The sequence below is a fragment of the Xiphias gladius genome, chromosome 16, assembly GCF_016859285.1.
Source record: "Xiphias gladius isolate SHS-SW01 ecotype Sanya breed wild chromosome 16, ASM1685928v1, whole genome shotgun sequence".
NCBI lineage: Eukaryota > Metazoa > Chordata > Actinopteri > Istiophoriformes > Xiphiidae > Xiphias > Xiphias gladius.
In genome coordinates this window covers 3,982,514-4,007,121 of record NC_053415.1, presented here as the reverse complement: position 1 = coordinate 4,007,121, position 24,608 = coordinate 3,982,514, and the positions used below count along the sequence as shown (strand labels likewise).

The 24,608-nt window shown below is 38.9% G+C and overlaps 1 protein-coding gene across 12 annotated transcripts in view; it reads right to left on the bottom strand.

The window, feature by feature from the left end:
* Window positions 1-799: 799 nt before the first annotated feature.
* Window positions 800-24,608, bottom strand: part of lrrfip1a (leucine rich repeat (in FLII) interacting protein 1a) — a 48,843-nt gene continuing 25,034 nt past the window's right edge. For 2 of the 12 annotated variants that reach the window (XM_040148386.1, XM_040148387.1), the window contains 10 exons: window positions 22,237-22,287; window positions 14,894-14,920; window positions 14,602-14,727; window positions 13,738-13,809; window positions 12,852-13,022; window positions 11,424-11,516; window positions 11,099-11,191; window positions 10,824-10,916; window positions 10,415-10,559; window positions 4,837-8,832 (listed from right to left, as the gene is read on the bottom strand). In XM_040148386.1, the coding sequence (XP_040004320.1) occupies window positions 5,927-8,832; window positions 10,415-10,559; window positions 10,824-10,916; window positions 11,099-11,191; window positions 11,424-11,516; window positions 12,852-13,022; window positions 13,738-13,809; window positions 14,602-14,727; window positions 14,894-14,920; window positions 22,237-22,287 (3,777 nt within the window). In that variant the 3' untranslated portion in view covers window positions 4,837-5,926. Of the gene's footprint in view, window positions 3,106-3,206; window positions 3,312-3,396; window positions 3,477-3,579; window positions 3,701-4,602; window positions 4,653-4,836; window positions 8,833-10,414; window positions 10,560-10,823; window positions 10,917-11,098; window positions 11,192-11,423; window positions 11,517-12,851; window positions 13,023-13,737; window positions 13,810-14,601; window positions 14,728-14,893; window positions 14,921-15,490; window positions 15,590-16,701; window positions 16,780-17,235; window positions 17,299-17,694; window positions 17,740-17,965; window positions 18,050-18,859; window positions 18,920-20,629; window positions 20,687-20,849; window positions 20,892-20,971; window positions 21,029-21,971; window positions 22,008-22,236; window positions 22,288-23,235; window positions 23,278-24,608 lie in introns of those variants that run through there. The other 10 variants (XM_040148391.1, XM_040148393.1, XM_040148382.1 and 7 more) reach the window with 10 other exon arrangements.

Here is a 24,608-nt window from a genome sequence, read left to right as displayed (position 1 = left end):
TGTCACGTCTTGCATTCTGCATTTGAGCTTATTCTTTTGGAAACTGTCCAGTACAGTTTTCTGCTGAAAAATCCTCAGGGCCCATCTTCAAAAAATCTTTTAAAATAGTATTTTGTTTGCATAAAGATTGAAATAAAGCCACAACCTTTTCTATGCATTGGTTAAAATTATAAACCCTTGATATTTCTTTAAGAGCAGCTGCAGCTTTACTTCTGGGAGTTTTTTTATTGGATTCTAGTGAGCACTTAATGACTATCATATTTATCTGACGTATTCTTTAGGATGTTATTTTTATTAATATTACAAATTAATATAAAAATATTTTAGAATAAATGAAAATACACAGAGCAAGGTGCAAACTAAGATGAATTTCACTACAAGTCCATCAGAATGAAACATGTCTCACATCTCTTCTCCAGTGTACCACACTTTAGTCCCCAAATATTTTCACCTATTTTACTTTCATCAAGTTTTTCTATATTGTCAGTATAGCGGTCATGTGACTTTGAGAAATACATAACAATGAATCTTGGGTTTAAAATAAAAAAAAAGACATTCCTGTAATCTTTTCAAAATGCAAAATGTACTTAAAGGGTTTACAAGAAAAGTATGCATAAGCTTATGCTTATGCATAAAATATTTTAAGTCAATTGTAGGGTATTTAGATACAATATTACATTTGACTTAAAATATTTATACAAAATACATTTCATCTAAATATTTAAACGGGTTTAAGCTCAAATTTTCACTTTAAAAATGAGCCAATTCTATGCCTTTTCCTCTCATTTTTTGGAGCACAGTTGCCCAAATCTCTTCCATCTCTGAAAGGCCCTACACACCCATGGCCCACCCATACCTGCTCTAACATACTTTGCCTAATCAGACTCCCCCTCAGGACCGTGGCAGCATGTCAACACTGTCTACTTGACATCTCTCTGACCCTGCTAGTGGTTTTGTGGCATCTGTTTGGGTGGGAGGGTTTACAGTTATCCTTCATATTGGTTTGTGAAGTTTAATGAGCTCATGTAATTCCAGCACAGCTCCACCCACCATCATCCTGAGCGGAGGTCTGACCGGACAGTCAGAGGACACCTCTAACTAATGATAAATCAGTCTAGAGTTGGCCTTCCTATTATTCTCCAAAAATTCCTATATTTAAAATGGCAATTTTAATCTAAAAATAGCTTCATATCTAGTTTCTTGTTGACCCTCTCAGGCTTTAAACATAGTTAGGATTTAGGTCTAACTTTTCTTTAACCCATTGGGAGTTCAAATATTGGCTTTTGTGGTAATTTATAGTTTATGTAAAACCTTTTGATCCATAAAAACTAAATCTTGCATTTTTTTGTTTATTTGTAAAAGAAACAAGCAAACAAACAAAAAATTGTCTTTTCCATAGGGATTTTAGAGAGATTTACCTTGTTTCTTGTAAAGTCAGATAACTGAGTGACTCTATAAAGAAACCAGAAACAATCTCAGATACTGAAACAATCTCAATTCATAGTCCACCTACTGGCTTCCTCTAAAACTTTCAGCTGTATCAAACCCACCTGTTAAACTAATATAGACACAACATTAGAGAAAGAGCTCAGAAGTCTAGATAGTCTAAACATCTACGGTATCATGAGAACAGAGCAGATTTCATCTGCTGATGAAGACTGTGTGATGTACAAACTTTGGAAGGACTGAGTAAGTGGAACTTGAGCTGACATTGTTTGGTCATCTGCTATTTCCAAGGTCGAGATTAAATAGTCAAACTCAACGTCAGACTCGACGCTGATGAAGGCAACATTTCTGAAAGCATTTGGAGAATAAATCCGGGGGGGGGGTGCAATACACCTTACAATAAGTCTTGTGTCCACAGATTTGAGACCAGGCCTGAAATGCCAATGTGCAGATACCATATGGTTTGACATTTTATTGCACAAAGATTACAGTTCTGTGTTTCCTTACAAACATGTTAAAGCTTTGTAAACAGTGAAGCAGCAGATCCCCAGTGTGTTCAGTATGTCTTGCTAACAACGCTATGAGTCCCCGTTGTCACATTTCTTCAGTAAGTCTCAGCATTTAAGTGTGTGCACAAGAGCCAACCAGTGACTGACTATATGAAGCAGAAAGAAGCCCAGAGATATTACTCTATATTAGAAGTGCGGCTACACGCTGTGGGTCAAACTGTTCAAGATTCAATACACCTGCGTCAGGCTGCTGCCTGACATGAAGGAACTACAGCTGACAGCTGGTGACTTTTATACTGTGATGATTGTATTGTGTTGGAAAAACTGAGCAAACCCTTTTGTCTTGTTCAGATTTAACACAAACAGAGGACTGACACCCGTACAATGACATTTTTAAAAATAGTTTGGCTTTGGATGCAAATGTCAGAAAAGGAAAATACACTTAATTTTTCTCTTTCATTCACAACACACACAAAGCACTCATGCCCTCTGAAGGTAGAGGTCTTGGGCGAAGGACACTGGTACTGTTCACTGCACTGTGATCTGTCTTTTCTTCAATTTCTCTGTCCTCCATGTGAGCAAGGCAAGTAAATATCTGGAAACTTGATGAGAGGCAGCAGAAAGAGGGCAGTGCAACATTTTGTCTCTTGCAACACTGGACAGCAGTGAAGTCTTCTTGGTGCTGTTCAGTCACCGGGCTGTCCATGTGACCTATTCCCCCCTAAACAGAGCAGTGCAGAGGTTCAGCCAAAGTCGTGACGTACACAAACATCCGCTCCCCCACTTCATGTATCTCCTGGGTATGTGCACAATGCTATGAAGAATTCTCATCAAACAGAAAATAGACGAAGAAATGGCACATTGCTTGGTAGAGTTCTGGATTCTGTGGATATAATAGCTAACTTCCTACATTTTTTTGTTCTTTTTCTTAACGTTGCTATCAGGCAGATGAAAGAGAAACCCAGAGTGAAGGATGTCTTCTTTCAGTGTGATCAGCCAGGTCTGGATACAGAGAAAATGGATTCTATGTGTGGGGTTGGTGCTATGGAGTCTGTGCCATGCCACGACTAGACTTCATCTTCTCCAGTCTTTTCGATAGGTAGCTGTTGTTTGACTCAAGTTCATCGATCTTGTCCAGTGATGACCGCAACTGTTGGGTGAAATAGGGAGAGCCAAACGATTTCTGATTAAAAGGAGCCTGTTAAATAAGCTAGCTCCTAATCTCTGCAGTGAAAGAAAACAGCGCTCTACCTCTCTCTGCAGTTTCCGTTTCTCCGCCTTCAGCTCATCCTCCACTTTCTCTGCGTTCTCTGCTGCAGACTTGTAGCGTGTCACATGACCCTCCAGTCTGGTCACCTGGAGACCAAGAAATAGACCTCTTAACTGAGAATACTGTTATGTTTTCAAGGACACTGTAAATTCGTGATTCTTCTCAGCTTACATTTTGTTCTAAAGCAGTGATTTCTTGTTCTGCCTTCACGAGTTTGAACTTCAAGTCACTTATTTGCCTGTTGGAATCTCCTGGAAAGATTTAGCAAAAGCAAATATTCTTGAGTTGTAGGAGACGTGTTGACGTAGCACACTGCGACAGGGCTGTTTATGTGCGTTCTGCATGTACACTTACTCTGTAGTTCTATTACATTTGGATCGTTGCCATTCTCCAGAATTTCACCATCTGGGCCTGAACTGCTCTCTGTGCCATTCCTCTGTGACTTCTGTTCCAGCTGGGCTTTTAGTTTCTTCACCTGTTAATTGAGTTTAACACATCAGATGATTGTTAACACACTCAGATACACTTTATGTAAGTTATGGCATTGGCCCCCTCATTGTCACTGTTGTGATAGAAGACACTGTAATTCTCTTACAAGCTGAAGTTTGTCTCTCAATACTTTGTCACTACACTGTCTGTGGCAATCAGCTCCAAGCTAAGTGGTTCCTGCTGAAAAGTTCATCTTTAAGGCAGCACTGATCAAAGTTTTTGTTTTTGCTTTTCTAACTTCATAGCAAGTTGAGTATTGTGCACAAATTTTATACATTATGGCCCTATTAACTTGCTCATTTGGCTAGCATGTTAGCACACAGTTGCCTTTTTATACGTCCGGCAGACACACAGCAACATTAGGATTCAATTGGATTTGTATTTTGGTGAACTGATTTACAATATTCACGGTCCTTTTAACTCTGTTTTGGTCTCCACCAATTCCTGAGAAAAATATCTGGCTGCTAACTTTGTCTGCTTTTGGGTGCTGGGCAGATAGTGTCAAGTGGGCCTGACTGTGCTTTCTCACTGAAAACAGCTGCCTGCTGTTGCTGGACACAAGGTTTATGCTGAAACACCTAAATTACATAAAACCAAAAGAATGGGCTGAAAGACACCAAAACTCCTCATGGACCTGAGAGTAGCTTCAGAGTTGGGTGAGCACTAAGAATGACCTTTTTCACATTACATGTTGCAATTCGATTCATTGTTTATATGGAACTAGAGATTAATGCCACTTTAAAAGCAGGTCACAAATATAGTTTTTTTTGTTTTGTTTTTTAGAACAAAGGCTCAGTTATCCCCTAAAACAGCTGGAGACTGCAGTTTTTAATCAAACATTTTGCCTCAGATAATCACTGTCTCATAACTGATGAATCACTGACTCACCTGCTCTATCATTTTTTCACGCTCATCCACCAGTTTCCTCAGGCGAATCTCTAAAAGATACACATTTGAGAAGACAATAATTCACTGCTCAGAAAAGCTAATTTCAGATCTTTGTCACATATCATTAATTCAAACATCCTGCATCACAGTGCCATAATACAACAGTAGTTCTGACAACAATAATTACAACTGTTACAGTCCATCTTTAAAAAGAAAATAAAGTTAACATTACCAGGGATGGGAGGAGCCAAGGAGATGGTGGGGGGGGGCTGGGTCAGGGTGGGAGACTGATGCATGCAACAGAGCAGGAATCCATGGGGGAGTGATGGTGCACAGTATAAGGGGGGAGTGTTAGCATGCACAAACTGTGGAGAGGAGGGTAAGTGCAAGAGCACACAGCTGGTAGAAGTACATTCACACCATATGACCACATAGTATGTCCATATGGACATCTAAGTAGAAATATGCTGAATGAAAAAGATGGTTGTAACATTTCTTGCCAAGAGGTGACACATTGCTTTTCATTATGTCACTCAAGGAATTTCATTACTAAAATGCATTTCAAATTGGTAACAGGGGATTTATTGGCATTTCATTGTTAAGGCACCACATTCCTCTTTTCCATTAAGTGCAACAAAATTCAAACATGCATTTATCATACATTTATGTGCCTTAGAATTCAGAGTCCTTGTAGATGGAAATTGCTTCATTTAAATCAAACAACAGTCATTTTAATTCCTGTAAACAGAATGGGGTTTCCATGCATTTTTCATTTAAACCTTCAACATTATGGCTTGAACATGTAAAAGCAGGTTTGCTTAAGTCTTAATGAGAATTAGCAATTATCATGTGTGTTTTTAATTGTACACCTGTGAAACACACACAAGAGAGTTAGTTGAGGGAATGAGAATTGCATAGAGCAGAACAAATGGTCTGCAATACTGTTGCAGAGCCACTGCGAAGCAATATTATTCACAAAACATTATAAGCAGCATGATAAATGTGCATCAATAACTAAATACATTTTGCCTGATACATCAAGTGCAGAATAGTAAAATCTACCGTCACATAGCAGTTTACATCCTTATCTCTCCACAAATGAATTTATTTTTGCACATATGACCTAAATGAAAACTGATGTTTGGACTTTGGATAGTTAATAAGCATTTTTAAAAATTAAATACATACTTACACCAATGTTCATTTAGGAAATGATCAAAGTGCTTTGAAGTATTGCAGATATTAATTTGACCACTTTGTTAACAGCTAAGCAAAGACTATTAAACGAACATCAAATAAATGTATACTATATACCATCTATGAACTAAGACATCTTACAGTCCTCTTTGCCCTTGCCTTTGCCTTTCTTGCCATTCTTCTTCACATCTTTCCCTGACTGCGGTGGCTCTTTTTTGCTGGCCACTTGGTCTGCACTCTTTGGTAAAACCAAATCGTCACCCTGCAACTCTTGCTTAATGGCATCTAATCCTTCCTCTACTGGTAAAGATGTTGCCTGGTTAATGTTCTCTGCAACAACACCCAACTCTCCAACATTCAAAACCTTTCCTTCCTCGATAATGTGCATTGCCCCATCTGCTGTGGCTTCCTCGTGAGCCAAAGAGATTTGGTTGTCTTGAGGCATAGTATCCAACTCTTTATCTAGTCTCTCAACCTGGTTACCCACATCAACCGTACTCTTCTCGTCATTACTTTCAACTTGCTTGTTTTGTGTATTTTCATTTTTCTCAGTATTACTTTGGCACAGCTCTGAACTACCATCGTGGCTTTCATCTGACATGACCTCAACTCCCTCCTCAACTTCTTCCTCTTGTTTTTTAGGGGGATTTGCTGCTACAGCAGCCTCAATATCCATGTCATCAAAATCAAAAGACTGCCCTTCCTCATCTTCACCATCCTCTTCATCACTGTTCTGCTGGGTGGGTTGAGATATATCCTCCTCAGATTTGTCTTTGCTGGATTCATTCAGTTGTTCAGCTGAAGGACAGAGAGAGATCTCACTTTCCTGATCATATTGACTGGTTTTATGTTCAGGATCTTCTGCAACAGCTGAGTCTTCAGTGCAGTGGTCCTGCTCAATAGAGGAACCAACCTCTGTAGCTTCTTTTGGAGGGTCTGGTGTCTGGTGGTTTAACACGTCAATGGTACTGATCTCATCTGTTTCCAAAGAAACTTCAGTATTTGATTCATCAGTCTGTTGTACACACTCTAATGTCTGGTTTTCTACATCGTCTAAATGTTCAACCTGAGCAACAGTCTCCAACAGACTCTTTTCAGTGTCTAATGCATCTGTGTTTTTCGTTAATGATGTGCTGTCAAAACTGTCACTTTTTTCATCATGTGAGGATCCGTCTGGTTCAACTAACTCTTCAGGTTCCCTCAACTCTGTGTTCAGCTTCTCCTTTTGTGTTCCATCTTGTTTTAGGTCTGGCGTACCACCATCATGACTGGGAGAAATGACACTGGGAGGAAAGCATTCTTGTTCAGTCTCTATTCCCGACTCCTCTTCATCTTTAACTGTCTCAGTTGCCTCCTCTAGTCCACTGTCAGAAATCTTGGTGGGAGTGTCATCGCTAAGGGAGTTCCTGGCTACAGTCAGCTCTGATGGTAACTCTGAGTCAGATGAGCTTTTGAGACAGTCGCTTAAGTCATTAGTATATGGCGACAAGACTGATGTGAAGTCCTTTCTCTCAGAATTGGTTGTGGATTCAGATTCATCAGCAGCAATGTCACCATTGCTTGGAACACATGATTCAGCTTCAGTGTTTTCCTTACTGTTTGTTTCAAGGCTGTTTTCTGGGTTATTAGCTGAGCATTCAGGCTTCGTCTCGTCAACAGACCCAATTTCATCCTCTACATTATAAACAATTTCTGACTGACTTTGGATGAATTCACCCTTAGTTGAGATGTCTCCACTTACAGAGTTATCTACACTGCAAGTACACTCTTTGTCAAAACCATCAGTGCTCTCTGTGCTGTTGGAGGGGTCAATAAGATCAGATATACTGAGATTGGTCTCTGGAGGACTTGTTATAGATTCTACTTTCCCTACGTTCTCTGTTTCCAAGGTTTGTTCTTTTTGTGGCTCATCCTTTGTGGGTTCTATTCTTAATTCCTTGACAGTTTCAAGGTGGGCAGAAGTTTCAGTGGGTGCCACAGCCTCTACTGTTTCTACTGTTTCACTTTCCAAACTTTGTTCCTTATTTTGTTCATTCTCAACATGATCCACACTTATTTCCTTGGGAGTTTCAATGTGAGAAAGGGTTTCAGTGGGTGCAACAACTTTTGCTGTATCTACTTCATCAGTTTCTTGCCTGTCCTGCTCATTCTTAACTTGATCCATCTTTGATTCCTTGAGGGTTTCAGTGACAGAAATATCAATGTTAGGTTCTGTTGTTGACCCTCTCTCTCTCTTTGCTGATTCTTCTGTTTCATTTTTTTCTTTTTCTGTTCCATCTTTTTGTTGGTTCCCTCCTTTCTTTTTGCCCCTCTTCTTCTTTTTCTTCTTTTTCCCTGAAGCAGTAGCAACCTGAGACTTAGTGGATATTTCCTCTGCCTCATTGTTCTCTGCCTCTTCTGCATTCTCCTGCTCTTGTTGCGGTTCGGTGTTTGACGCAGCTGAGATGGTCTCATGCGGTAAATTTTCTTTCATAACACCCTTGACGACTTTTTGCTGAGAACATGATTGTGTATTCCTAAAATTACTTTCCTCAGTTTCTTCCTGTTTGTTTTCTTGCTCTTCAAAAAGCTTGTTATTTGCCTCTCTAAAATCATCACTCTGTGTGTTAACTCTACTGCTTTTGGTTTCTGTCTCCCCTGAATCTGGGTTATTTGTCTCCCCTAAATCTCCACCCTCAGGCGTTTCTGTTTCTGGAATATTTTCCTCAGCACTTGTTACAATTTCTTGAAGTTCAGGGCTGCAAACAATTATATCTTTGGCTTCTGTGATTGGACGGTCATTACTTTGAACATTTAAGTCCTTGCTGAGGCCGCTTTCTCCAACGCTGTCTTCCTCTGTGCTTAAGCATGTCTGTTGTTCATGTGTCGGCTGTTCTTCGCTAGATGTTTCCAGTGTGGACACATCAGCAACATTACAGAGTGTATCATAGCTCAACTGATTCTCTTTGTCTTCCTCTTTCAGCATTTCTTGATGCTGCTCAGGATCCACCTCTTCCTCTCTGCTACTTCTCAACTGAGTCTTCTCTGTGTTGCCTGAGAGATCGTGAAGAGCATACGGTGATAAAAGGACAAAAAAAAAATGTTCACTTAAGACATGATTTTCAGAACCGCAATCTTCATCAGGAAGTGCATCAGCAGTAGTCAGGGTAGGGCAGAACACCTGATTGATTCAGTGGCCAGAAAGAGAAGCACAGAGCCAAGATGACTGAGAAAAGAACGAGAGGAACAAGAAGAAGAAAGGCAGGAGCAACACTGAAATTAAGTTCTTAATCCCCAAAACATCATTGTAAAAAGAAAAGAAGCCTGAGGCTGGCAGCTCACAGATATACGACAGTATTACAGTATCTATACAACAATCCAAATATATTTTCTCTACGCATAACTACTATTTGCTTCTAAAAAGAAGTCTCATTTGCTTAATACTGTTCAACTCTGTCAGTGTGCCACTATAGACTGTTGGTATTTATGCACCTACACCACCCGTTAACAAAGTTAGCTGTGATTCAGAACTTATATGTATAAGTGAAATGATGAGAAAGGTGCAAGAGAAACATAATAAAAGCCAAAACATTAGTAATGAAAACAAGGCGAGTTTGTAAGCAGAATCTTAGTTTTTATAGAAAAGCAATCAGAGATGTTGCTTAAAGGATAAGGCTGGCAATTCTTTATATTTTTCCTGTTGTTTCTCAACAACCAGCTTTATCACGAAAAGACCAAAACTAACTAAAAATCCATTAGTCTGTCTCTCACTCCTTTCTGACTTTTCTACCCTGGCTGTTGCACTCAGCCACAAGCCCAATGGTTTGTAGTAAGGATGTAATTAAGCTCAGTAAATTCCTGAGACAGGTGGGCAATGTAGTTTTCAATCAAACATTACTCAAACATGAATAAATAGTGCCTTTGTTGGGGGACTATTTTCAGCTATCAGCTATTTTCAGCCATGCGTCCATGGTAATGAAGGATCATTTCACCCAGTGCAACACTGTGGCTCATTGATGTTTTTTAACAGCTTTTGGACAACAATGGACACACACGATACTTGTAAGTAGGATACATTATTGTTGGTATTGGTCATTTCACTTGACTGAAAATGAAAAAAAAATTAGTTGACAAAACATTCTTATCACCAGGTCCATTTAGTAGCTGTTGTGAAGCTTTCAATCATATCACAATATCTTTGAGTTCTTAAGACCCAGAACAGCAACTAAATGGACCTTCTGATGAGATTATTTGTCTCCCTCTGTTTCGAAGGTCCGAGAGTGAACTTTCAATGTCAAGAAAATTGTGGACTATCACCAGACTTATCCTTTAAGGTCAGAGTTAAAGTAACCCTTAACATTCCAAGAGCAAAGCAACGGGAACTGAAGAGTTCCCTCCAAAATTAGATACGGACTATTTGAAAATTAAGATGCAAATTGTTAAAAAAAACAAACAAAAACAAAAACCTACTTGCATACATGTATTCTCACTACTCACTATTTATTTTATATAATTATTGATGAGCTTTCTGTTTCATCACTACTCTAAAGCATTTTGGCATGAAAGTCTTCAACTAGTGTGACGCTAAGTCATGCATTTAGAAGGACGGAGGTTTTTATTCCACTGTGTGTTTTACCGAGCATGCTGTTCCCCTCTGTTGGGTTGGTCTGTGAATCCTGAGCTGGTTGGCAGGCAGATTCTCCACTGGGGGACCTGTCAACTTCTGCTTCACCAATGTCCCCATTGATGTTTAGATCGGGTCCCAATACTATTCCATGTTTCTAAACAAAGCAAAAAGTAAAACAATAGTAAAAGCACAGATTACACACCTTGAAAATTTGAAAATTTTATTTGCACTGAAGAACGATAGCTGAGTAATTACTTTCTACCTTCAATAAAACAGTAACAATATATTCAAAATTTTATTTTCACTTTATAGTTTCAAATTTGCCTCCCAAAACTACACACAGCAGACTGAACTTGGAGTTCAATGAAGACTGTATGAAGTACAAGAGAAACAAGCATTTCACACACAGACTAAGTACCTTCAGAATATCTTTCAGCTTCACCACCTCCTCTCTGAGCTCATCTCGCTCAGTTCGGATTGCATCTGTGTACTCTTTCTGTCGCTCTAAGGCCTGAGCAAAGCCCCAAGTAGCAGAGAGTGCAGAAAGGGAAGGAATTTGTGGAAAAGACGTGAAAGCGAAAGCAAGTTTTCAGTGTCATGCAAAGGCGTTACCGAATTCAAGTCAGTAAAAATAAATGCTTTGATGACGTTTATAAAACACAAAACTACTGGACAAGGGCTTGCAGGCCGTACCCCAATTTTTTTATCCTTCCACTCCACTGTCTCCTGCAGGTCAGATATTTCTCTAACAAAACCATCTTGTTTCATATGCAGCTGACGGATCTCCTAAAAGGCAGGAAAAGGAAAACAAAGTTTGAGAGGAAGAGAGAGAAAGCAGTAACAGAAATGCAGTGCAAGAATATACAGTGGGTGAAAAGAAAAGAAAGCTGTGAAAAGCATCATTGTTGGTTGATGTTTTTTGGTAAATATCTGTCTTTTTAACCCACTAAAGACTCCATTTCCACACCCTGATTCACACTTTAGTGACACACATTCACACTGGGAGACATAAACTCACATTTAGTAGCTCTTCACTTTGTTTTAGTGTCTCTTTCATTTCATTGAACTGGAACTGAAGGAGACTGTGGGCATGTTTCTCTCGCTCGTATTCCTGTGGGCAACAAGAGACAGTGTGATGACCGATACTTCATCTGATCCTGTCTGATCCAACAGTTGTCATTCCAAGAACTGGTTTGTGCGCATTGCTGTCCCCATGTTTTACTTCATTTGTAAAACAAAAAGTCAAAACAAAGCATCAACGGTGGGTTGAATTAACAATATTAACTGCGGCCCTGTTCATACATAGCATTAACATGCGTCTTGGGTGATCCAATCACAAGAGGACAGCCCTAAATACGATAGTTCACACCTGGCATCAGAATTCGTTTCCGCATGTGTCTCGAGTGACCACTTGTGACCGGATCTTACTTTCCCGTTCCCCTGCCTTGCTGTTTTTAACTGGTGGGAGGAAGCAATGCACTCCCCCCTTGCCTGGTCTGCTGGCAATTAAAAAAAGAAGAAATCAAAACAATACAGACAAATGGAAATCAGACAGCATGTTTCCTGTGGACTCCATCCACAAGAATCCGTTCTGCCTGTTGTTGCTGCCCTTTTGTCGCACTTTAATGACGCCATTGACAAGCAAATGAGTACGTACTTCCACTTATACAGAGCACTGCTAAAAGAACGTGGCCATTTGCGGACCATGTTCGGATCTCAATGTGTCCTCAATGTGTCTTGGGTGCATTCACACCTGTAATTAGAGCTGTCCACTTGTGATTGGATCACCCGAAATGCATGTCAATGCCAGATATGAACAGGGCCTGAGTCAAATAAAACTTAACTAAGGTCTACTTGGGTGTAATCATGACGTAATAACACTTATGTATGATGTGTATGAGTCATTGTCCAGCTTCTCCTTACAGTTGATCATTTATTCTCTCATGGCTTCTATAAGAGAAATGTTTATACACCTCTTCAAAACACATGATGTATTCAAAGGCTGTGGGAAACTCTAAGATCCAGGACTTCGAATCTGACTGTCAGAGTAACCTTTGCAACGCATGTATAGACTAATTCAAGTTATCACTTGAATTTAGGATGCTTTTAGTCTTTGCTTGCAACTGCATTAAAATAATAGCAACCTTATAGCAAATAAAGCAACTTTAGAAAAAAAGGCAGCTTCTGTTCATTGTGACCAATTACCTGCTTTGAACAAGTTTCAAGTATCTGCATGCTTATTTTCATTGTAATGACTTTGTGGAAGGTAAAACATTAATTCAGAGCAGTAGTCCTCAGTAAAGACAGCTAAATTGTTATGGAAGTTTAAATCATCATCAAAGTTTGAGTCATTCAGGTTTCTTAGAATTTCTTCATTTCGGTGTACTAAATAACATGTGGCTTGATAGACTGGCTCTCAGTCTATCATTCTGTCTGCTTGCTGTACCTTGACTTTCTCCTTATATTCTCGCTGGGACTCAGACAGCAGTTCCTCCAGCTCCATGAGTGAGTCCTTGAGTGTGTCCACCTGGTACATCAAGTTGTTTTTCTCGTTATCCAGCTGGGCATTGGACACCATGGCTTTACGATACTTCTCCTCCACTTCTGCTAATGCATCCTAATGTCATGACATAGAGAGAATATGAGAATATAAAAAGGTACTGGCTCAGATGTAACATGTACTCAAAGAAAACTGTAGAGCCTTACTTTCCGCTATCAAATAGTATGGACAAACTATAAGTTTATAGTAACAGATGGATGCACGTAGCAGAGGCTTCAGATAATGCAGGAGAGTATTTGGAAGTTAAACCTGTATACTTATCTCTATCTCACAACTGTAAATGCTGGTAGTAAAGGCTAACCCACACACCCACCTAAATGAAGAAAGACAGCAACATGCAGATGCAACTTTGCCAGTTAGATTGCCAGTTCGCATTTCTTCACACAGTGTTATTCTGCTGTCAGTGTGTGTCAATATTTGTGTTGATACTACTGATAATACTGCATGGAAAGTATCTAGATGAAGCAAATGTTTTACAATTAGGATGACAAAACATTCAATGTTTATTTCAGTTTCAATTCAAAAGCCTTCTGAGTGATCAAATTATCAATTGGTTTATTGATCTGTAGTGGAAGACGTCTCAGAACACAGGATCGCATTAAACTATTGTGCTCTGTGAGTAAAGTAACCGTGATTTGGTTGACAATGTGCAGATTTGACCAATAGTGAGTAAAACAGCAAAAAACTATAGTAACCAGTGCAGGTTAGGGGCAAAAAACCCATTAGTTAACAGTCTAGGGTTGGGATTTCTGGCAGGGTCTCAGACTTATACCTTGACTTCTTTTAGGTTCTGTGTGTACTTGGTTTCCACATCTTGAATCTGATCCTTCAGTTCATGAATCTCCTGGTCAAGAGCGCAGCGGTGGTGAGCATAGAAGCAGCGTGACAGCATCAGAAAAGGTGAAGCAAAAAGTTTGGTGACCAGGCAATGAAAACAACAGAAGGGTTTTTTTGCGGAAATGATGTAAATGACATGAACACAGCACAGAACTGCTTAGTAAACAGTTTTGACAAAAGAAAATCTGCCTTAAATCTATTTACTTCTTTACATTTCCCCAGTTCACTATATAATCTCAGAGAACAACCGAAATCCAAAGTTCTTCTTGAAAGTGAGACTTGTGCTAACTATGGTTTTTTGGTTTAATTAAGAGGCTGTTAGAGCGATTACTTTGTGGATTCCATCCTCTATGAACAATGAGATTTAACTCTTGACAGTTTCTGCTCTGACATACAGCTGCTTCTCTTATCTGCTGTCAGTTTTTAAAGGGGCTGCATGGATGACTTGGTTCAATATGGAGATAAAATCATGTTACTGCACTTAACTCATTTTTGGGTTCAATTTAAATTGTTAAACAATCATGTTGTACATAAACCTATCAATATAACTTACTCAGATAAATAGTGATGAAACTAAACAAATATTTAATATATAGTAATATGATCTCAATAATATGATCAACAACAACAAATTTCTACGCATTACCTGGCTCAAGTTTAATAATAATATTTTTTGTTTGATTGTCCAATCATTTTTATCAAAATCTTTCAGTAACTCTTTGCAAGTGTAACATTAAAACCACGATCAAATAGGAAGCGCCTTCTGTGTCCTTAGGAAGCTGCATCTCTTCATCATTACCTTGATTTCTCGTATGGAGGTCTCAGTGTCTACAGTTATAGCTGTCTCTCCACTCCCTCTCCGGGAGGACGTCCCACCTGAGGAGGTGAGGGTTGCTGCAGTTGAAGCAGAAGCTGCTCGAGATCCCTGAGAAAGAGAGGAAAAAAAATTAAATCTCCATTTAGCAGTTACACAATTAATTTTAACGCAAAAAATAAATTCCAACATGTTGTAACACCCCCTCTAAACATTCCCTATGAACTGATCTCACTTCATGCATCTTGAATGACAGAAAACACAGCAATCCACTCACCTTCTCAAGATAATCTCTGTCCTCCACCTGTCGACACAAATAAAAAGACAGTCAGAGCAGTCCAGAGGATGATATAAAACTCACAGGGCCAAGAGGATGAACTGAAGGAGGAAGGAACAAAGTACCAAAATCCTTACTACAGGCAGTTCAGCCGTGAGAAGAAGATTTACCTTGATATTTCCTAATGAAATAGCAACAGATTAAATAATATCTCATCCAATATGCTCTCTACTCATCAACATATTAAGAACAAGCGCATGTTTATTTTTATATGTAGCAACATGCAAACAATTAGCAGAGTGGTGTCAAAACTCTCCTGGATATTAAAATTATCAAAACGAAACAGGCCAAAAAGTCGTCTTATATAACAGTCCATTCAATAACAGATCATGTGTTAAACACTTGAAGCACCACGCCATCCCCAATTTTTGCTCCCCACCGCACACATAAAAACATTCCTGTCACAAGACAACCTGGTAATCTCCACAGTCACCACACAAAGTGAACAAAAAGGAAGGATGGCTGGCAAAAAAGCAACCAAGCAGTAATTCAGCTCACACCACAGTCTCTGCCTTCTGCAGGTGCAAACCGACTCACATCTGAAAAGTCAGGAATAGTAACATCGTCCAGGTCCCGAGAGAGGCCCCTGCTATTGGCTGCACTCCTCAAAAAACTGGCAACAGAGCCGCAGTTGTCCTACGTCAGCCACCAGGGGGCAAAACAGAACAACAAAGAACCAAAACAAACACTTACGAGGAGGTCAACACTTTCAGAAGCACCAGCCAGTTAGAAAATCATGTTGAAAAAAAAAGCATACGCTGACATGAGACAGTAGAGAATTATTTAGAAACCATCACTAGTGCTCAAAAGGACTAAAAGGTCATTCAGCTTTACCCTTAAATCTAATTCACTCGATACCTCAAATTTTCTTTTTGTTTTTTGAAGAGCCATTATGAGCCATCATACCAGCCAACACACACAAAAAAAAATCTAACTGCACTAGTTATTTGTGAAATAAAAAGGCCAGCACTAAAACGTTAATAAATGGATTTTGCTGTCCATTCACAAGAATGGATGGGAGTAGTTAATTTATCACGGTTCTGAGTTATGGGGATTCCTTGTCAATTGCTGATGTCATCCAGCAGTCACTTTTGAAATAGTAGTGATACAAGATTTAGTACAAGATTTGTGTATTCTGACGTAGCCCACTGTTTCTTAGACTGGTGACTATATCCAAAAAGAATGTATTTTGTGAGCATTTTTGTGACTAACAAGCCTCAACTAAAGCAGACTTTGCTGCTACAGCCTTGTGACAGATGGCTTCAATCAGCAACTGTACTGTGGCTCTTCCAAAACCCAGTGAACTGGATTACTGACACATACACAGTCTGTGCACTTAACTTTCATAGTAACACTTCAGGCATTAATGTGATTTTTTTAAACTGAGTGAGTTGTTTTGTCCACTGTGCTATACAGGTCCACCAGGAAATACCTGCTTGAATCTACACACAGAACAAATTATGTTTTCACAAATTCAAATTCTGCAAAGCATGCCAACTCTGAGTCACTCTACCACCCAGAATGAACATGGTGTAATTAAGTATTAAATTCTTCTAATGTCAAACACTGAATCATAAGCTAAATGTTGTAGTGTAAGTGCATGATGACTGTTAAGTTAAGTCAGAGATTTATGTGGTAACCAAGCATCATGTAGCCTCATCATTTTCTACTGCGCAAACATAACCAATGGGCTGATCCATTTTAAACCCCAGAGTAGGTCGCACTATGTCTGGGGAGTGAGGGCTCACCACTGGGCTGGCACGGGCTGAACTGGCCCTGCTGGAAGCTCTGGAGCTGGAACGGCGATAACTAGTGAACTCTAAAGGCTGCAGAGAAAACACAATGTTATGTTTCTGTATATATGTCGAGTAACGCACAAACAAGAATGCACATACTTAGACTAATACTACTGGTAGCAAACATCATGAGGAGATAAGCGATACTACAATTCGGAATGTAAATCACTATTAGCTTAGTGCATAATGTACATCTAGATTCCAACCCTACTTAAACAACTTACAGAAATTACACTTTGTTTTGAAATAGAATTAGATCAAACCACAGACTTGAAGCATTTCCCATGCAGCAGCAAAAATCACTCAGTCAAGTCACTCAAAATTCAGGGAAGGTCCTACTAATGTAACAAAACAATCTCAAACTTCTGTTAGTCACACCCTAATTTAGTTATTTCACAAAAAAAAGCATTGTTCACACTTAACAAGGTCACTCTCAGGTGTGTCAAACCAACAAAACAGAATATTTATTTCCCTACAAAATCTTACATGGCAGCTGGATCCAGTGACTCGCCGTGATCCGCTGCAGAGACTGTCTTCATATAAGGAGCTCTGCACATGTGACATGTCACACACATACAGTATAAGCAGTATGCCCATGCTTCAGCAGTGTGAAAAGACGATGACATTTCTCTGATGCACATTTTATTACATGCACTTCTTCTCAACTGTGAAAAAAACTGACAGCCTACCTTCAGTGCCTGAAAGTGGCTTCATTTAAAACTTAAATTTACAGTGGTGTGCAGTGACTCATGTCAATGCTGAGTGAATTTAAAAGTGATTAAGCATTTAACTGGAAGTCCTTGACTTGACCATCAAATCCTTTGCTCTTGAGGCAAACTCATTTTTGAGAAGAACACTGATGTGAATTAATAATTATATGTGTCAGTTATCACTGAGTGGAAGTTATAGTGGGAAAAAGGTAAGCTGGAAATGAATGGAACCAACCCTATTATAGAGCTGCTGGGTGATCTGATTGAGTGACCTGTAGAACTGCAAAATGGGATGAAGTTGGAAGAAGGAATGTTTGCATAAGAGAAGACAGCAGGTGAATGAAGAGATTTAACTTAAATACTTTAAATTCTCTCTTCTTTTGTCCCCACCAAAGAGGGCCAGTGGTTAAGGCCAAGCTACAGAGTAGCAGGAAAGCTTTGTCAAGTGTTTTTTCCTCCAAATATTTATGTGTGTGTGTCTGTCTGGCATTTGTCTGTATACAGACCTGGTAACCATTGAAAGTTGAACCTGAGTTTCTTGAGGTGGACAGACCATTGAGACTGTACAAATCAGAGGAAGCGTAAGAAGTCTGAAATGAGGAGAGGAGGAGGAGGCAAGGGTAATGAGCCAAAAGAAAGAGTGAGATGGGAATGGAAGAAATGGGAGAGGAAGTTCAAAACATAATTTTTAGAAAGTCCCCCAACTTTCCACCAAAAGTGTAACTTGCACCTGTTAGGAATGAATTCGTACTATGGAATTGTGCAGCAGTGAGTGAGAAGCATTTTAGTGTAAATCAAACTTTCTCTAGATATGTGGAGCAAATCACAAACACACACACATGCACAAACCAATTAAACTAATACTCCATGACACTGTAAAATGAACACATTTCCACTTTTGTACCATTTGAACCTATAACCAAACTTTTGTGGGTCCTTCCCAGGAAAAGTCACATGGTGCACAGTTATTAATTTCTGGAAGTCATGAGTGTAGCTTGCTTTTAATACATAAAAAAACAACCAGGCAATAAGTGCCTTTTCCAAAATGTGTAAACTGACAAAGTTAACACTGCTGCATAAAGAGATTCAGATGTCAGCGCAAAGTAATTTAAAAATATGTCACTGTACTGGCTCTACTGTGTCAGCAGAAAGAAAAGAAATTTTGTAAAATTCAACACAGAACAAACACAATACACGCACATACATGTATTCTTTAGTATGATACAGAAGACTTTGATTAGAAACCACCAAATGCCTCAATTAAAAAGCTATAAAAGTTGATATTGGAACTTAGTTTATTAATGATTACAACTTCAGAGATTAAGAGAAGTGCACACCACAGGCCATTAGTGTTATGAGAAAAAAAAACAAGAAACAGTCTGCAGTGCAGAGCCCCCCACCGGCTGCAGGTCTAATCTGGAGGCACGAGACACTCGGCTGTCATCACTCAGTCTGGAGCTCTGAGAGTTGGGGAGCACAGGTAACAACATCAGACCACCACAAAAACTAAATTCACCACATCACTCTGACAGCACACAGCTGTATTTCAATATTACTAAGTTCAACTTAATGACACATCACTTACTGTTATATTGATATGCATAGTCCAGACCATAAGTATTTGGACAGTTACTCATTTCTGTTGGTTTGCAAAATCAAAAGTTGGGTACTTTCTAAAAGAAAAAGCAGCATGTCATAAACGCTCCCCAGGATGCAGGCGGACACATTTCCTTGCAAACAATCATGAGGAGACTTGATGACCAGAGCCTCAGAGGATTCACCACAAGATAAGGTTTACCCCTGGTAAACCTCAAAAACAGAAAGGCCAGGCTGCAGTTCACAAAAACACACAACAGGAAACTGGGGGAGAACAAAGTTCTATGGACTAAAATCAACCTCTAACAAAATTATGGAAAGAGGAAACTGTTTGAGAAAACAGGAAACACTCATGACTCAAAGTCACCACCTCATCTGTCAAACATGGCAGAGGTTCTGCTATGGTTTGGGCATGTAGGGCTCCAATGGAACTGGCACACATGCATTTATTTGATGATTTCACTGCTTGTGGAAGCAATAGGATGAATGCAGAGATATACAGGAGCATTCTGTGAGCTCAGTTTAGGTCAAATGCATAAAACTCATTGGACGACATTTCATCCTTCAGCAGGACAGCGATCCTAAACATACGGCCAAAGCAACCACAGAGCTTTTCAGGGTGAAGAGGTGGAATATCTTTGACTGGCTGAGTCAGTCACCTGATCTCAGCCCGACTGAGCAGCAGTCCACTTGATGAAGACCAGACTAAAGGCAGAGAGACCCCATGACATCAGCAAGAGCTGAAGGACGCTGCAGTGAAGCTCTGAGAGAGCATCACTAGGGAAGATACAAAGCACCTGCTGATGTCTGTGGATCAAAGTCATAAGGCAGTCATTGACTGCAAAGGATTTTCCACCAAAATATTAAATATTATGATTTTGTTTGACTTCAAGTGTATCTATCCATTAATTCTGAACCCTTGATCTTTGGGCACTAGATATTAAAAAGGCTATATCCCCCACACAGTTCTTTCTATAATGATGTAAACATACTTAAATTAAAACTGAGACTTGGTTTTTTAATGTAGTATCTATTATTTTACCTCAACTTGAATGTGCTGAAAATCAGAACCTGAAAAACAAAAAAATGTGTAACTGTCCAAATACTTACCGTCTTGACTCTATCTATTAGTTTGGAAACTAATAAATCAATACTGGGTGTAATGGAAAACTAACAAATCCTTGGTTTGGTTAAACACTTTCAGTATGACAGCAGCAGAACAGACAAAGGAAAAAGGATAATTTTCCTCTCTGCCTAATATTTCTTAAAGATCTCAACATGTGATATCCTGTTTCAGCCTGGCCACGATCACACAACCCATCAAAGTTGCCAGGCAACTAGATTTCATACCAAAAACTGTGGTTTTTCGGGTCCACTCACTGCAGTTTGCCTCATATCAATGAGATTTTTCAAACAAAAATTCCAGTCTGTACTTTGGTGTCAACAGACCCATTTGCCCTTGACATATAAAGTAGTTGTATGTGGTTCACCAAACACAGTAAAGCTATATATTTATTTTAAAGAATGAGCATACAGCTGTTCAGTAGTATGGATCAGAGGGGGCCAACACACACCGTTAGGTCTAGCCGAGAGGAGCGAGACACTCTGCTTTCATCACTGAGTCTTGAGCTCTGACAGCATGAGGGAGAGGAGAGAGTCATGAGTGATGGGATGCAGCTTCTGTGTAACTTTCCTTCTCCAGGAGGAATCATGCAGTTAACAAAAAACTTTCCTTATTTTACAACTGACATCATACAGATGTCTGTACAATCAGTTCAACACACGGTTACTAACCCTGCTCGATATGACACTGTAATCATCATCATAGCCGTTCCTCTGTGAATAAAGAACACGAGTGAGAAAACACTGATGCCACTTCTGTGAAGGTCATTTGTGCAGTTTGAGCTTTTACATACATCTTTGTCTTTGTGCTTATGTTTCTTCTTTTTCTTTGACTTCTTATGTGAGGAGCCCTTAGAGGGTAGAAAGAGAGGGAAAACCAATAGGGGTGAAAACACGTTATCTCGACAAATCTGTTCTCACCCCAAAACCAGAATGCCACACTTATTACTAGGAAAACTCAGGCCACATATAACACATGCACAATGGACTCTTCACATTGACCAGTACTACTGGTAAAAGACCGTGGTACTGGCCAGCCACTGGTGAAATGCATACTTAATATAACAGTGTCTTAACATGTAATTAATAAGACAAAACTAACTGATTCTGCAGATAAACTGACTGAGCCAAATATTCAACACCCATCAAAATGATAAGTATAAAGAATTTTTCCATAATCACGGAGCACAGAAAAAACAGCACTTAAGATTTAGAGACATAACAGAGCCTAAAATAGTACTGACTGTTTTGGTTGGAGGAAGATAACTAACACAGTGTTCTTTTCGTCAAAATCAAATCTAACTGACTCCAAGGTAAGCAGTGTTCCTTCAAAACAGCAAAAAAGTAAATAAATATGACAGAACATAATCTCTTGATAGAATCACATGAAACTGACTACATTCATGTATTGTTCCCACATACTGCAACAATTCAAGTGTCTACAAAGTCAACAAAACGCCTTATCAATGTCCCTTTACAATCACAAAAAATAAAATTATAAACCAGAAAAACTATGATTCACATGCATCTCGCAAAATGTGGACAGAATATAAAACTCAATACGGGTTTTACTCCTAAAATCCATTTAATTCATACGTTAAACAAAAAAAAAAAAAAAAAAAAAAAAAATCAACACACAAGCATGCTTTGTATTAAAGAGGTAAATGTATAATGTGATTCCTATTACTACCAAAATCAACTGTTAGTCAAAAAACAATCCATTCACTACAAACCTGCAAGTAGAGGGGTTAAAAACTAATCCACGGTCTATGTTTCAAGAATTTCAGCCCTTACCCCTCCGCCATAAGCTCCAATTGCATCAAGATCCGACTGTGCAAAAAACACAACATCATCACCAACAAGTGCCATCCACACTGACAGTACCTTGTTAAGTTATCAAGGACAGACACACTACCTCCACATCACCAAAGGTATAAGAGGACAAGGTCCATTCTTTGTGAATCAAAAAGCAATGGTACTTGATAATGACTGAAAGGAAAAAAAAGTTTAAAGAGAGGTTTGGGTTTTTTACTGCATGTGCTGTTTGAAAGATACTGACCCTGACACTTCCCCGGCTTCCCACTGACATCCGCTCATCGTCGTCTGAGAGCTGTGTGAGAGAGCAAGAGATTGAAATGGATGATTAGGGCTTTAAGGCTAGACACACGCATGTATGATGTACGTCACCAATGACATGGAAAGGTGGATTATGACAGGAAGTATCCTAAACAGTGTTTCTACTCTTTGTGACCATTGTTTCACCTGAGATCATGTACTTAAGGTCAAAAAGATCTTTATGGAATGAAAAAAAAAACCATCTCAAAATTACTGTCATTATTTACGATTGCAATTATGATTTCTTTAAGTACTTTGTAATTCGTACATTCTTAAATAAAAGCCAATATTCAAAGAATGTCTCAGTCTGTTAGCCTCCTAATTCCTGTATTATATAGATAAATATGTATCAGAATATACAGTAGTAAACTGAGCAGTTTAATTGTTTCCCTTCAACAAAAATACTTTTTGTATTAATTTTTAATTTCAATCATTTCTACTTTGAGGTTTTTTCCCCCCAATCGATGTAAGGGTAATGTCAATGAAACTCAACAGTTCTTACTAATTTTTTGCATAAAATAACTTCACTTATGTTGCACTGATGGAATTAGTGTTGTGTAAATATAGATTATCCTGAATTTCTGAAGACAACAGGTGAACATGGAGGACATTTTGAGTTATATGAACAGCAAATACCATGAAGAGCAAATTAAACCAAGATCACATTAGAAATCAAAAAGACCTCTTACTAATATGAAGAAATAAAACGGAACATTAGTGGTTAAGGCCACTAACAGCCAAATAACAGCCACTATTTGATAATTAAATATATATATTTCGTTTACTATATGTTTTGTTATGATACCACTCTGCTGAATTTACCAACCTGATGCTAAAATAGGATAATTAGTTGCTCCAGGTTGTCTTTTTCCAAGTAATTGAAGGCAGATTACAATACAGAGGAAAAGCATGACAAGATGGAAACAGAGGGCAAGCTACAAACCATGTGTATCTGTGAAGAACGTGAGTATCTCTCACTGTCCTCCTGGATGAGGGGAGGGAGGGAGGGAAGGGTAAAGATGAAAAAGAGAGGGGATGAAGAGTGTGAAGGAGGAGAGAGATGTCAAAGATCAATGAAGCAGATGGATGAGGAAGATCACTGTCTCTTGTGGTACAGAATGACTTTTGAGGTCAGTCTTAACTCCGATCCATTAGTGGCCAGTCCAGAGAGTTGCATTTTTACATTCAAGGCAAAAAATTGTTTTTGAAAATCACTGAAAATCAGATTGTTCTCATTTCCTTTTAGGATCATGATATTGTGATATACTGTGATGATTTTGGCCAAGAAAGTCTGATGTCAAGTAAAATGAGGTGTAATATTAGGCGAGACCACATGTACGTTTGTGGGATGGGTTCCAATAGCACAGACACTACAGGTGTCTGCAAAGAATAAAAAACTGGTGACGTATATAACTCAGCGACACAGTTGTTAACCAGACTGACTAACTGAACATGGCAGTCGCCTCAACTTAAACATTCCAAAGTGTGGATACACTTCAAAGTCAAACAACTATGAAATGCAATATTTGTGGGAGGGTACTACACAAAGGGGGTGGGACAACATCCCTTGCTTAAATGTTTATCTATTGCCCATCATGTTAGAATAACACCTTGAGAAGTTTTTGATAAGTTGAGAAGGATGAGTGCTCCGCCTTAGCCTACCACCGGTGTTACACAATATTCTGTGCCCCATCAGATTTTGTGACCTGTAACAGTGTAATAACAATGTCAGATAATGTTAAGTGCGTTTTGCATGAAAAAAAAAAAAAACTTATTTATTTTGGTGATATTTGCTGAATGATAAAGTAAAATTATTATTTCCACAGTGTTGTTTTTACTTAAGCTTCCAGAGCTTATGTAACTGCAGCACACTTGTGCAACAAAAAGGAAAAATTAGTCAGGACACGGTTCATGAATGTCACAGAGCAGTGAATAAATTTGTGTTGAAAGCCCTGCACCCTTTCAGCACATTGGAATCTCTGTGGTTTAGGTACGATACTTATTGAAACAAAAACAATACACATTTTTTAACTAAGAGATGTTTTCATTCCCCACCAAACAAACTACCTGAAAAGATTATTTAATAATTACATTCCATAATTTCTTAAGTTTAAGATTTGGATTCAGATTTGATAAAATTCTATCGAACTCCATCCCTAGTATGTAGACTTTGGCGCACAAGACTCAACACCACATGAAGTAAAACAGTTTGAGGTGAATTGCACTTGAGCAAGCACCGGTACACATCACCTGCTCTTTGGTTCATTTGAATCATTTTTTGCATAAAGCACATTATTGTACGAAGGTACTGAAAAG